The 13,330-nt window shown below is 40.5% G+C and overlaps 1 protein-coding gene across 8 annotated transcripts in view; it reads right to left on the bottom strand.

Moving 5' to 3' along the window:
- PPARGC1A (PPARG coactivator 1 alpha) overlaps positions 1-13,330 on the bottom strand; it is a 639,247-nt gene that overhangs the window by 105,714 nt on the left and 520,203 nt on the right. Inside the window, exon 1 of one of the 8 annotated variants that reach the window (XM_077880976.1) lies at positions 9,697-9,775. The exons of the other annotated variants lie outside the window; for them this stretch is intronic. Within the exon in view, the coding sequence (XP_077737102.1) occupies positions 9,697-9,741 (45 nt within the window). The 5' untranslated portion in view covers positions 9,742-9,775. Of the gene's footprint in view, positions 1-9,696; positions 9,776-13,330 lie in introns of those variants that run through there. 8 annotated transcript variants of the gene reach the window in all.

Raw genomic sequence — 13,330 nt, 5'->3', positions numbered from 1 at the left:
CAAATCAAAAAGCCCAGAAAAGACCCCTGATGAACTTTATATCCAAGAAAGTCTACATAGCTGGAAACCAACATTCCTGGGAATGCTGCCTGCCTAGAGCACTCTTCCAGAAAGGAAAGGGATCTGCCCAGAATTGCTAATATTTTTAAAGTTAATCATTGCTAACAGGCGTTCAATTGCTTGCTTTTAATTCCTCGAGGGGCTAATTGATTCTGATACCCCATGTTTCTGAGCACATGCTCTGAGCCTCTGGGACACGTCTGAAGCAAAGGCCTTGCAGGGCACAAAAGTTGGTGGCAGGGCAGGGGATATCAAAGACCTCTAGCCTATAAACACTCTCAAATCAACTTTTATTTTGCACAAAACTGCCATGATGACATCCACATGAACAAAGTACCTTTGGGGAATTACATAGAAAAAGTCAGTGGACAGCTTTAATGCCTACTTCGTTCATTTATTTTTTTTATTTTTTAAATAAGCGAAGGTGATAGACAACCTCAGCAACATATCTTTTATCCCCAATAAAACCTGCACAACAGCTCTATGCAAACGAGTCAGGCTATATTTTAACACAGACTTCAAAATCTGCTCTTGCCATTTTTCACATTAGAACAAAAAATAATGTGAAAATTAATGTGAGCCACAGTCAGTTCATTGGACTAATCTAAACATAAAGTAAAAAAGTATGCTTCTTAGGGCCACAGATAAGAGAGAATAAAGGGATGGTGAAAATCTGCTCTTGTCTGATATTTTATTCTGCAGAATTTGTGCCTCTACAGACATTTACATTTACCTTAATTATTTCTGGTTAATTCATCTGTAATGCAGTGAGTTACTGATTATATAAACAAGAAATACTCCATAGGATTATTTAGCAATTTTTTTTCACTAAAACTGAAAACAAGGCACATCATATTTTATTAAATTTGGTACTATTTAAAAATATAAAGTGCTACTGAACCCCACTAACATAATAGTTCACTCAGGAATATTATTTTATCCCCTAAGGAACATGGTGAGGGCCAGGAAAAACTGAGGTGCAAAAATTATTAAGCTGAAAAAAAAATTTGTTAGTCAAACAGTTCCCTCTCATACTTTTTTCTAGAGTTTGGGTTCTAATGAGCTTAACTTTTCTTGATTTTAGGGAACTGAATTGTATCTTTCAACTAGTCTCAAGATGGAAGAAATAAATAAGTGAACTTTCTTTCTAAGTGAACTTTCTTTCTTTCTCTCTTTTCTTCTTTCTTTCTTTCTTTCTTTCTTTCTTTCTTTCTTTTTTTCTTCTTTTTTCAATTCCATCAGAAAAGCCTTGGAAAGGTGTGGTGATTTTGCTTTTGTTTCTGTTGTAGATTTTTTCCAGTGCTTTGATATTTGAATTTAATTCTAGCAGAGCTAATACATATCCTAAAAATGTGAGGATGTGGAAAGGAAATAAATTCTCATCTTAGAAAGCAATTAGCTTAAGGCCTAAACTAAATTTTATAATGACTTACATAAAATCTTCCTTTATATTTGCTTGCCCCACTGCACACAGGATTTTTGGGAAAACTTTCTTAACCAAAAAGAATATTTCTAAGATTGACCTCCACATTTAGCAGCTCCATCAAAAGTAGATGTCAAATACTACTGGTAGGATTATAGATGGGTACAAATTTTTCTAGAGGACAAGTAGGCAATATGTATCAAAAATGTTAAAAATGGGCATCCCATAAACCCAGAAATTCTACTTCTAGCAATTCATCTTAAGGACGCAGCAGGGGGGATGTGCATAAAGATTTTTGGTGTGAAGAGAGCCAATGCTGCATTATTTATATCACTGAAAACTTGAAAGCAGGATAAATGTCCAACAGTAATCGTCCAGTTAAATAAATTATAAAGCACTAGGTATATATGTATCCATTCATATATTTCTATATATTCATTATATATATGTATATTCAATTCTAACATTAGAAACTGTTGCAAAATACACTTAGTGGCAAATGAGAAAATGTTCAAAATACATTAAGGTTTAAAATTGTGTTTGAAAAAATATAATCACAACAATTTACATATCAATATATACACTCAGAAAGAAAAGAGGAAGGAGGACCAGGGGAACAAAGTGCTCAACAGTGTCTGAGGATATTGTAAGTTCTTTTTAATTTTCTTTGTGTGTGTGTGTATGTCTTTCTGTAATTTTTGAATTTTTTCTGATAAACATGTATAACTTCCACATTCAAAATAAAAAGGAAACAATTTATTTCTCAAAGAAAGAGAGATTCAGGCTTATAGGGAGGTCTTCTTGACATACGGGGATCGTAGCAAATCGAAATAGCCCCTGACATCCAATATAAGTCTCAAATATTCATCACATGTTTAAAAGGAAGCCATTTGTGTCTATCACACCAAATGTAACGGACACTCCACTCAGGAGGCAAGCTTCATGAGCAACTGGGAGAAGTCACTCCTCAGCACTGGGAAAAAGCCTCTGAGCCCTGAACTATAGGGCAAGGAAAGCTCTCAACTCTGATTAGCTGGCCTCACAGGGGGCCCCAAATCTCTGACCCTCAGATGCCTCTAGCATCTTCATGTTGTTTCTCAATCTGAAATTTCATCAATTAAGTTAAATAAACTTTCAGCTCAAAAATGTCATCCTCCTCAGTAGGGTCAAGGGATTCCACCTATGTATACAAATGCATCTACCTGTTAGACATAGTTTTTTTTTTCTTCCTTCCTGGCATCTAAAGGCAGTCAGAAGCACAGACCAAGAAAAAGAATAGTAAATGTGTTCAGAGTGGTGTGGCTATGCTAGCAAGCAGATTACTCAGGAAGCGAGTCTGGCACTTGGGGAACTGGAAAGGGCAGTCCTGGAAAGTGAGGGAAGAGTCCTTGTAGATGTGACCTCCTCTGGAGAACCTAAGTAGACAAGGTGAGAAAAATGCTTCCTAGTTGCAAACCTGTGACTTGCAAGTGAACTTCTGGGATGCTATCTGTTCCTAAATGTGCAGCTACTCTGTGTGCATGCTGTCACGTGGCAGCCCTGTTCTGGGGCAGGAAGCTCATTCTAGACCCTCCTCAAACCCTGGGGGAGGTTGACCTATCCTCTTTTCACAGGAAGGCTCCCTAGCTCCACAGGAACAAAGCTCTACCATTGGCCCCTTGGAGTTAGCATTCTCATAGTTTTGTGGTGGTCCTTTCCTACAAATCATTCTTCCTACACTTGGATGATCATTATTTTGACTATTAAGAATTTTCATGAGAAAAGGGGTAATGAGGCTGGAACCAAGGCCAAGTTCATGAGATTTATAGTCATGGGTATAAAAGGCACAGCAAAAGGAATATAGTCAATGGTACTGTAATAGTCTCCTGTGGTGACAGATGGGAGCTACGCATGTGATGAGCATAGCATAACATTTAAACTTGTCGAATCACTATGTTGTACACCTGAAACTTATGTAACGTGTGTCAACTGTATGCAAATAAAAAAACAAAATTAAAAAAAAAAAAGTCATTACATGTGGCTCAACTCTATCTGAGAAGGACTGGGACTTTGTGGATCTTGATTTAGCCCAAAATGGAAGGAAAAGGATGGTGGGGAGAACATGGGTCCTCACGTAGCTATATCACTAGCCCACAGTTAAGCTTTGGGCAGTTCACTTCATGGCTCTGAGCCTCAGTTTCCTTATCTGTCAAAAAGATGGCCAGACTCAACTACATCTTAGATCCCCACCACGTCTCAAATGCGGTGATATACCTGCCTTGACACAGACAGGAAATTTAGAAGAACCTCTTTGCACAAAGCAAACCCAAGTGTTGCTTTGCACAAAGACACTGGAATCAGGAAGCATATGCAAGAAAAGTAACTGGTGCTCAACTGTGTTGAAAGAGCATAGCTTCATCACCTCCTTGCAATATGGATATTTAACTTCCTAACCATTCCAGGAACGGCATACAGGAGAACTTACGAAATACTACTTTCACACACACTGACTACAAGAAAACTGGCTTCTGCAGACCTGAGTTTCTTACAGACCCCAGCCGTTGCCCCAGATAAACAGCAAGTTTTCATCTTGTTTATCATGAATGCTATTAAGCAGCACAAGTCATGTGTGAGACCAAGTCCCTACTTGCACAATAAAAATGAAAACCATATACTTGGTGTGACAGTAACTATTTACTTAAACTGCATATAGATGCAATTTAACATGCTATACCATGTGATTTGGTTTTACAAAGGGTAAGAAAAGGTGTTACCAGGAAAAAAGAAGATTTAGAAGAGGAGGGATCCTCCTGAACTTAAGGTTTTGTAGGTAGGAATAAGGTCCCCAGCATCTAGGGAAATAGAGCTTAAAGTAACCCTCTGCCTCCTGGTACCAGGACACTCCCCTTGCTTAAATGAAAAACTCATTCTATTTGGTCAAAGGAGACCTTACCCCTTTTTAATTTGAAGGAAATCACATGATATATCTCTGCAGGGTGTGGAGAGAGAAAAGGTCATGTGCCAAAAATATATTATCATGACATTATTAGCAAATGTACTAAAGCAAGTCCATATCGCAGGATAGGTGATGGCTCATTCGGAGTCAATAGAGTCTCCTGGGCAGCTGTTTTCTTTGCACATACAACCCAACGTAGCAGGAGATGGAAGATCTGTGCTTCAGAGTCATCTAATGCTACCCAGCTGGAGATTTTTCCTTTAGGGCTGAGTTAGTAGCCACAGGTATGCTAAATTCCCTAATAGGACATCTGGAGAGATAGCCCTGGTGACAATGGAGTAAGCAAAGTAAGACCAGGTAAATGATAAACTTTGGTAAGAACAAAGCCTTGATAAACCACCAGCTATTTTCATACAATGTTGGGCGTCCAAACAGGATTCCCTGACATGACACACTTCGCTTCACATTTTCCTGCCCCCAGAAGAAAGAAACAACGAGAAACCTGACCTAAGAAAGCTTGATTTGTGTGCCTGGGAAATAATCTCCAAAAGGCAGTTTGCAAGAGTTTCCCTTTTAAACAGTTCGAACGCTTTATTATGCTTGAAGGAGACCAGGTTGTACTTTGCCCCAAGTAGTTCATCAGAATGGATTCTTTCCCTACCTCTATTCAAAAGAAAAATCTCTGACAGCCCCTAAGGTGTTAATTTTCCACCATCCATCTTAGTGGAGCCACTTCCACGTAGGGCACCTAAAAATAGGCCACGCCTAACCTTCTGCACAGCCGTTTGGAGCTACTTAGTGGGAACTCCAACTCGGCACTCTCCCGTGGGTATTTTCAGACTGTGCTCTTTGTCTTCTCTATTATATTAGCCTGTGTTGACTATGGCGTAAAAACACAGGACAAGAGTGGCTTGCTGGGATGTACCTTGCATCACAATCACTAAGGTGGCTGCTCTGCTGCTGTGTAAAAAGATTTATTATTTAGATTCACCTACACTTTTTATCTGTTTCTTTATTTATTCCAATTTATTATTTGTTATTGTGTTTTAGATTGAATCAAATGAAAATATGGATACTGATGTTCTGGAAAAAAGCAGTCGGAATAATAATAGTAATTCCACTTACACTAGTAAGGTTGTTGGGGCCCTCCTACTTCAAAACTATAGCCAAGTACATCATTGAGAATGAATGAACTTCTGTGATAGGTCAAAATACAGATAAATCCCAGAAACATAATGTGAAGCAAAAGGAGCTGGACATGCCAAAAAAAAAGTGCATACCTTATTCTATTCGTTATATATAAATAAGTACAGAAACAGCTATACCTAATTTATGCATCTGGAAGTCTGAAAAGGGGTTGCCTTTGGTAATGGTTGGGCGCTGGAGCCATGGGCCATGGGAAGGGGCTCCAGAAAGCTAGTTATGGTCTATTTCTTGCTGTCCAGTGCTGGTTCCATGGGTATGTTCTGTTAGTGAACATCTGTAGAGCTGAACACCTGTATTATATGCACTTTTTCAGTATTTGTATCACACTTCAATAAAAACTCTAAAATACAGAGAAAAGAAAGAAAAGAGTCTTCCTATAATACTACAAAGTTCCAATGATTGCTAGATTTCTGTTTTAAAAAAAAATTCTGAATGTTCAATGGATCTTCTCAAAAGAACCATTAACCTACATAGACAAACCACAATGCAGTAGGAATCAAGCGACCTGATGTCTAAGTGTATTTGCCTGCCCTTGGACAAAGCCCCTTCAGCTTTCTAGATATACTTTCTTTCAAAAGATGGGCTAGGATTATGTATTCTCTGAATGTATTTCTTAAATAAATTAAGTGAAGGAAACCTCCAACTTCAAAACTAGTATTTTGCCTGTGGTTCAGAATTCATCATTGAAAGGTGTCACTGACTTGGTTTGAAAATACGGTCCCATTCTCTGCGAACATGACCTTGGGGAGTCAGTCAGTGAAGATCTGCCACTTAGCAGCTAGCTGTGGGATCCCAGGTGAGGACTATCTGACCTCACATTCTCAGCAATAGAAATGGCAATATAAACACCTATTTTTCATGGTTGGTGTTAGGGTTAAATGAGTTGTATATGAACCCAGTGTTTGACATACAATAAATACTCAATAAAGACACTTTATATTCACATATGAATACTTGAAACTCAATTTAACATCAAGCAACACTACAGGAGCTTCGTAAGTTTGCTCTTTGCCTGGCTTCCTCAACCAAAAAAAAAAAAAAAAAAAAAAGTCTAGAAACAATGCGGAGCACTTTCTTCTGAAGTCTTGCTTTAAGTTGACTTTCTATGAGAGTACACACAGAATCATCACCTAAGCTGTAGGAACGCCAAGTGTCTGTTGGTTTCTCTGTTTACCTGAAGAAAAGTAAAACCAGTCTCATACTGGCCCTGACCTGGCTCTACCTCCAAAGAGACCAGAAACAGCAAGTGCAGAAAACAATTTTAGTTTCCATTATGCTGGCCACAAAAGTTATTTGAGCCAGAAGTCTGTGAAGAGTCTCTCTGTTAAGGAACAAGACATCCATATGTCGCATAGAAACTGACAGGATCCCAGGACTTTGCATATGTGAGAAGAACCACAAAGTATCAAATTGTGTTTTAAAGTAATAATATCTATGAGGGAAGAATAGAAAACAAAGCCACAGGAGCAAAATAATTCAATACCAAGTCAATTTTGCCACCACTGGCCTATCAACTACATCGTTCTAAAATCTATACTCTTCCCAAAAACTAGGGATCAATCATATAATCACTTTTTAAATTGATAAAATGACATAAAGGATATGTTACATTTTGTCTCAGATATTTAAGGATTTTTTTTCTTGCAAGTCATTTTTCTGAGTAATGAAATGCTGAAAAGTTGGCATTTAAATTAAAGACTGCACATCCAATAGAGTGGCCACCACCCACATATGGCTGCTGAGCACTTGAAATATATCTAGTGAAAATTAAGATGTGCTATAAATGTAAACTATGCATAGTATCTCCAAAGCGTTAGCATGAAAAATCAAATGGGAAACATCTTATTAATAATTTATGTTGACTATATGTTAGTATGATATTTTGGATGAACTGGGAAAAATGAAAGATATCATTAAAATTAAATTTACTTTTTCTTAATGTGGCTACTAGAAAATTCAAAATTACACACATAATGTGCAGAATTTCCCTATTTGACAGTCCTGTCTCAAGTTTTGCACTCTTTTCCTCCAGTAAGTGATACTGTATGTGCAAATAAAATTAATGTAATACAGCATCAGGGCAGCCCGGGTGGCTCAGCGGTTTAGCGCTGCCTTCAGCCCAGGGTGTGATCCTGGAGACCGGGGATGGAGCCTGCTTCTTCCTCTGCCTGTGTCTCTGCCCCTCTCTCTCTCTCTCAATCTCTCTCTCTGTGTCTCTATGAATAAATAAATAAAATCTTTAAAAAAATACAGCATCAGGGACTCTCAGAATGAATATGGGGGATGAGGGCAGGGCCACAGCAGTGCACAACTCTAGGGGGCACCATTCACCCCACAGGCTGGGAGGAGTGCTCACTGGAGCTCTGCAGTCTTCCGCTTGCACAGCTCCGCATTCTACGCTGTATAATCCATCCTCTCTACATAATCAGGAATCCCTTCTAGAACATCCCTGAGGCAACCCCATACATCTTTTCAACACTTCCCACAGTTTTCCAAAACATATACATAATAATGAGATGCAAATTTATAAAGTGAGGTCTACCTAGCACTCGGACTGGGAGGGTAGAAAACGTTACTGATCATATTATAAAATTCTAATAGGATGCAGAAGTCCAGAGCAACGCAAAGTATGCAAAGTCTGAGATATATACGGGGATGCAGTGTTCTCAAGAAGACAGTTTTCTTCCTGGAGACTAGAGGCATTTTTCAGAGGATAACATCCACTTTAATTACAAAATGCACCCGCCTCTCTCTTCCAAGGGAGAAAAGCCTGTTGTTGCATCTGTAATGTAGCTTTAGTTTTTGATGCCAAAAATGATTCAGTAAACACAGTTATGTTATGGTATACTATTTCTTATTCAGTACTCAAATTAATCTCAAGGCAGTGCTGGCATTAATTCAATTTGACGCCTGTACTTAGGATTTCACATAGGTGCCTTCATCCAATTCTTCTTCACAACTAATAAAATCTTAATTCATGGTAATATATTTATTTCTAGTTCAGTTCATGTTAAGGAGTGCAGTACTTTACAGAAAACTAATTAATATCAATCATATATTATAACACTTTTAATGGTTCAGAGGAAAATCCTACACTGGGGGAAAGATTAGATGAACCAAAGGGTCTTAACCCATCCTATTTACTCTATTTTTAGGATTTGAGAAAAGATACCAAGCATCGTTTCAAATATTAATTTAATTGAAGGTGTGCATCATGGGAAAGCTGGGAATTATGAACCCCGGTTCTGATCCCTAATAGGACATTGATTTGATGTGGCCCAAGAATGTAATTTACACTCTCAGAGACTCCGTTTTCCACCTATTTTGTGTAACAGCCATATAATTTGCAAGTTGGTAGAGATATTCAAATTGAGATGCATGGCACTATTAAAATAATGAACAACTTCACTAATAGCAAGCCTTCTGCGATTGTTGGTAACAATTCTATTTTTATGTAATGTTTGAGTAATGTTGATAGCATCATATTTTCTGGGATTGGACATATTGTCAGCGGGACAGCTCAAGCGTGAGTCCTCGCTGTGACATAAACGGTGCCCCCTGGAGTTGTGCAGTACAGTGGCCCTCACATTTCCTTAGGGAACAACATTTAAAAGGCCTAATCTCCTCCCCCCGTCCCCACCCTAGCATGAAGAGCTGGACCAGCGATGATACAACTTTTTGCAAAAAAAAATTTTTTTAAATAATAATAATGCAATAGGTCCCTTGAAATGCATGGTCATAATATCCAGTTCTTTCAAGTTAGGCATTAAGCATTTTATTCACTCTACAACAATGTCTCCATATTGACATGCTACAAGCAAAAAAGAAAGAAGGAAGGAAGGAAGGAAGGAAGGAAGGAAGGAAAGAAAGAAAGAAAGAAAGAAAGAAAGAGCACATACTATTCTGTTTTTTTTTTTTTTTGCTTCTTTAGCAATCTACACATAAAACCTCCAAATCTGATTGATGCATATATATATATTTTTAATTCCTGATCATTAGCAATTAAACAGAAGATGAAACACCAGCAGCATATTGGCTTCTAGGTGCAGAGGTAATGCCTCTTGATACTCACTTTCAAAACTGAATCCATAGTTGATAACCCCGAGATGCATGTCATTCATTGTCCTGCAGTGTGAATACTTGCCTCGCAAGCTGAGGGAACACTCACGACGGGGGCCTTGCACGAGCTACTTTTTAATTCACAAGGGCACGTGACGTAGGAGGGCACCTCGGAGTCACTGCTCAATGAACTCCACAATAGGGCACAAATCTGAAACCCAATCTTAGCCAGATATGGACGTAAGAGCAAATATATACAGTATCATGTGCTTTCCAACAGCCCTCAGTCTCGAGGGAGCTCTCTGACATCAGCAGTTGAGACAGGTGGTTCCCTTTCCAACTGTGGAAAATAAAACCGTACTGCAGAGGCACTAAGTAAATATAGCTGTACTGTAATTTTTCCTTGGTGCACTCTCCCTGTGATTCCTGTCCTGTGATGAGACTTCATCCGATGAACCTATTCAGGACATTCCTCTGCACTAATAATGGGCTGCACATTTGCAAACTGGCTGCCACTGGCATCGAAGACTCTGTTTGCCGCCCCAGTTGGTACAACTAGGGCTTTTCCTCCTCTCCGTTTATTCAGAATGGATTGTCAAGTGGCTGCCCAACCCTCTGCTGGGATATGTCACCCTTTGTCCCCTGTGACTGATACAACCCCACGAAATGACAGACCCGAGTCAGATCATCTTAAAATCACATGCACAGAGCAGGTCAGCACCGACCAGATCCAGTCGGAGTCTGAGAACTAAAAATCAGCTGAGATGCACTAAGCCCTTTGTGGCCACAACTATTTGCTTTTGCATTTAAGAATTACTAGCAGAAGGGCACCCTGTAACGTGTGTATAAAATTACTTAATTCAACTTCTATTTCCCTTTCCGAACGTGGATACTTTTACACTCTGACAGCCGCTGGCCCTGAAAGCATTCTCCTTTTTGTTGTATCTCCTTAGAAACACAAATCTTGTTCCCTGGCAGCGCGGCTCTCGGCTCTCCAGGCCCCACCACATGCCCAAACTAGTTCTCCCTCACAGCTTTAATTCACAGTAAGTGGCATGAAAGGAGGTCAACCCTTCTCAAAAAAAACCCTCAGAGTCCTTTTCGACTTCAGAATCTATTTTGAAAAGCCACACTCCCTGCCACGTAAAGAGCGGCTTCCCATTTGGAAATCCTGGCTTCTCTCTGCGGACCACTTAGGGACCCGTCCGCCACGGGCCCAGGCGGGGGTTGATCGCACTTTCCACCCCGGGATCGCAATTCTGGGAGCGAGCCCAGGACCATCTGTGAGTCGAGCGGGTCGGGGACTGCCGCCCCATCCTCGCCCCCAAATGACCCTCGCGCTTGAAAACTACTTGGGGCGCGCGAACATATAGCTTTCCTTTCCGGAGGTGTTCGTTGAATGCTTAACTCAATAATGCCATCCTAATCCCCCAAGTTTCCATGGTAACCTGCCACTGTAATAAACAAGCCTGAAGCATGAGAAATGAGGCAAGGTGCTCCCGTTTTCCCCATCCTCCTGCAACTTCCAAGCAACGGGGTCATCCCTAACCTTCTAGCCATCATCATAGCTCAGAGCTACCTGGGCTGCTGGGAAAGTAATAGCCACCAAGACGCGACATCCCACACCTGGTGAACATCCACCACGTGCCAACCACCGTGCTGCGTGGTGATGCAGAAGATCTCAGCTGCTTCTTACCCGACCAGTAGGAGCAAGTACTCCCATTAGGCTGAGTCTAGGGATCAGCTCGCTGAAGCCTCGGGAGATTAAGGAACTTTTCCAAAGACAAAAAGCTGGTCTGTGGGAGACATGGGACCTGCAGGTACTCCTGTCTGACTTCCAGAACTTTTGTTTGCCCCCGAGGACCACGTGGCTTTGACATCTCGGAGTCTCCCCACAAATCGGAAGGGGGCCACAGCTTCCCGTCCTGATGGAAAGCCAAAACGCCGCACCCCGCTAGTCCAAACAACCGGGGAAATTAAGAAAAGGCACGACTCACACAGGAACCCAGCCAACACATGGCACCCTGCTCTGGCCCGAAGAAGCCAAACTACGAGTGTCTTTGAATGTGATCTAGAGGAGCCTTTAAAAGAACGCACCCTTCTTTGTAGACCAACCTCTAAGGTTAACTTGGGGGGAGTCTGATTCCAATCATTGAGAGAGCGCTCCCAGAGGAGAAGAGGCCCTTATGTAATGCCACCTCTCTCCCTAAAGGAAATCGAGATTCTTTTAAAGATGGCAATGGCAAATAAAGGCCAGGTTAAAACATATCTCAAGACCACGTGGCAAGCCCCAGCACAAAGATGCTTTCCACGCTACAGACGTGTTTCTCTGCAAGCTGCAAGTCTATACGATGAAGTACATATATTTGTGTTTATCTCGCTCTACACGAGAATTCAGCAAACAGATCTTAACCTTGACTCCACACCAATAATTGAATCAACTTCCAGTATGTATTTTACAGCCTTTGCTTGGAAGTGTGGTCAAATATGAAAAGATCGCATAAGTGAGAGCCATTCAAACCTCACTATGGTACAAGTTTTTGGAACATGAGGCTAAAATACCTGGTTTTCCAAACTCCTCTAATCTTGGAAACATAAATAAACTCCATTGAATGTATTGCCAAAAAAATGTAGGCTTTTAGAACTTTTGGATCTGGTCTTAAGACAATTATAACTAAGGTCCAAATGAAGGGCCAGACGCCCCAGCTTCCAAACTAAATGGCCCAGCATACAAAGACAGAGTAAGCTGCCCCCTCTGACATCCTCACACTTTCTGGAACCTAGAAGAACAAAGGCAAACAGGGATGGCTTATGACCATTTGGGGAGGTAGCCACGTAATTATTAATTCTGACATCCTGTAGCCATCAACACCACCACACCTAAAACGATCAAAACCACACTGATTATTACTGAGTGGGAATGGAAGCTTCATGTCTTTGTTTTTTGTTGTTGTTGTTGTTGTTGTTGTTATTGTTTTTTTGTTTGGTTTTGGGGTATTCTTTGGAAGTTGTATGCCTTTGGTCCAGAGGTAATAATATTAAAAAAAATAAATTCAGTTTCCAAAAGAGCAGTAAGCCAAATTCACATTCAGGATCCAGAATGCAAATTATGCTCCTAGGAGCAAACACTTTGAAGCAGATTCAGAATTCAGATGGACACAGAATAAATACTTTGGGTGTGGAGGCTGTGCACTCTGCAAAGACTACCAGGAACAAGGATATCCTCTGAGGTACACCTTACCTCAGTGAATATACTCTCCCTCAATACCACCAGTGGAGCTACTTAATTTCTCTCAGTCTTTGCTTTTCCACTTATAGAAAAGGGATAATACCCACCTCACTGGCTTATCAGGGGGATTCAACAGGAAGAGCTGAAGGGATGTGGGTGAGGAGCCTTGCAGAATGCCTCATCTGCAGTGGGGACTACACATGCCCATTTCCTGCACTGCTCACACTTCTCAGCTCCAACTATCTCTCTGTCCTCCCAGCCTCTCCTTCTTTTCCTAGAATTTTTAAAAATAAAATATATGCAATAAGACTTCTGTGCCTTTTATTCCATGGTCTGGACATTGTAATTTATGCAACAAACATGTGCGGGAAACAAGGCTCACCCTTCCCTCTCTCTGCAGGTGCCTTGCCCACGTGTC

This window comes from Canis aureus, chromosome 2 (genome assembly GCF_053574225.1).
Source record: "Canis aureus isolate CA01 chromosome 2, VMU_Caureus_v.1.0, whole genome shotgun sequence".
Classification (NCBI taxonomy): Eukaryota; Metazoa; Chordata; class Mammalia; order Carnivora; family Canidae; genus Canis; species Canis aureus.
Note: the sequence above shows the minus strand (reverse complement) of the source record. Positions and strands in the feature narration are given on the sequence as shown.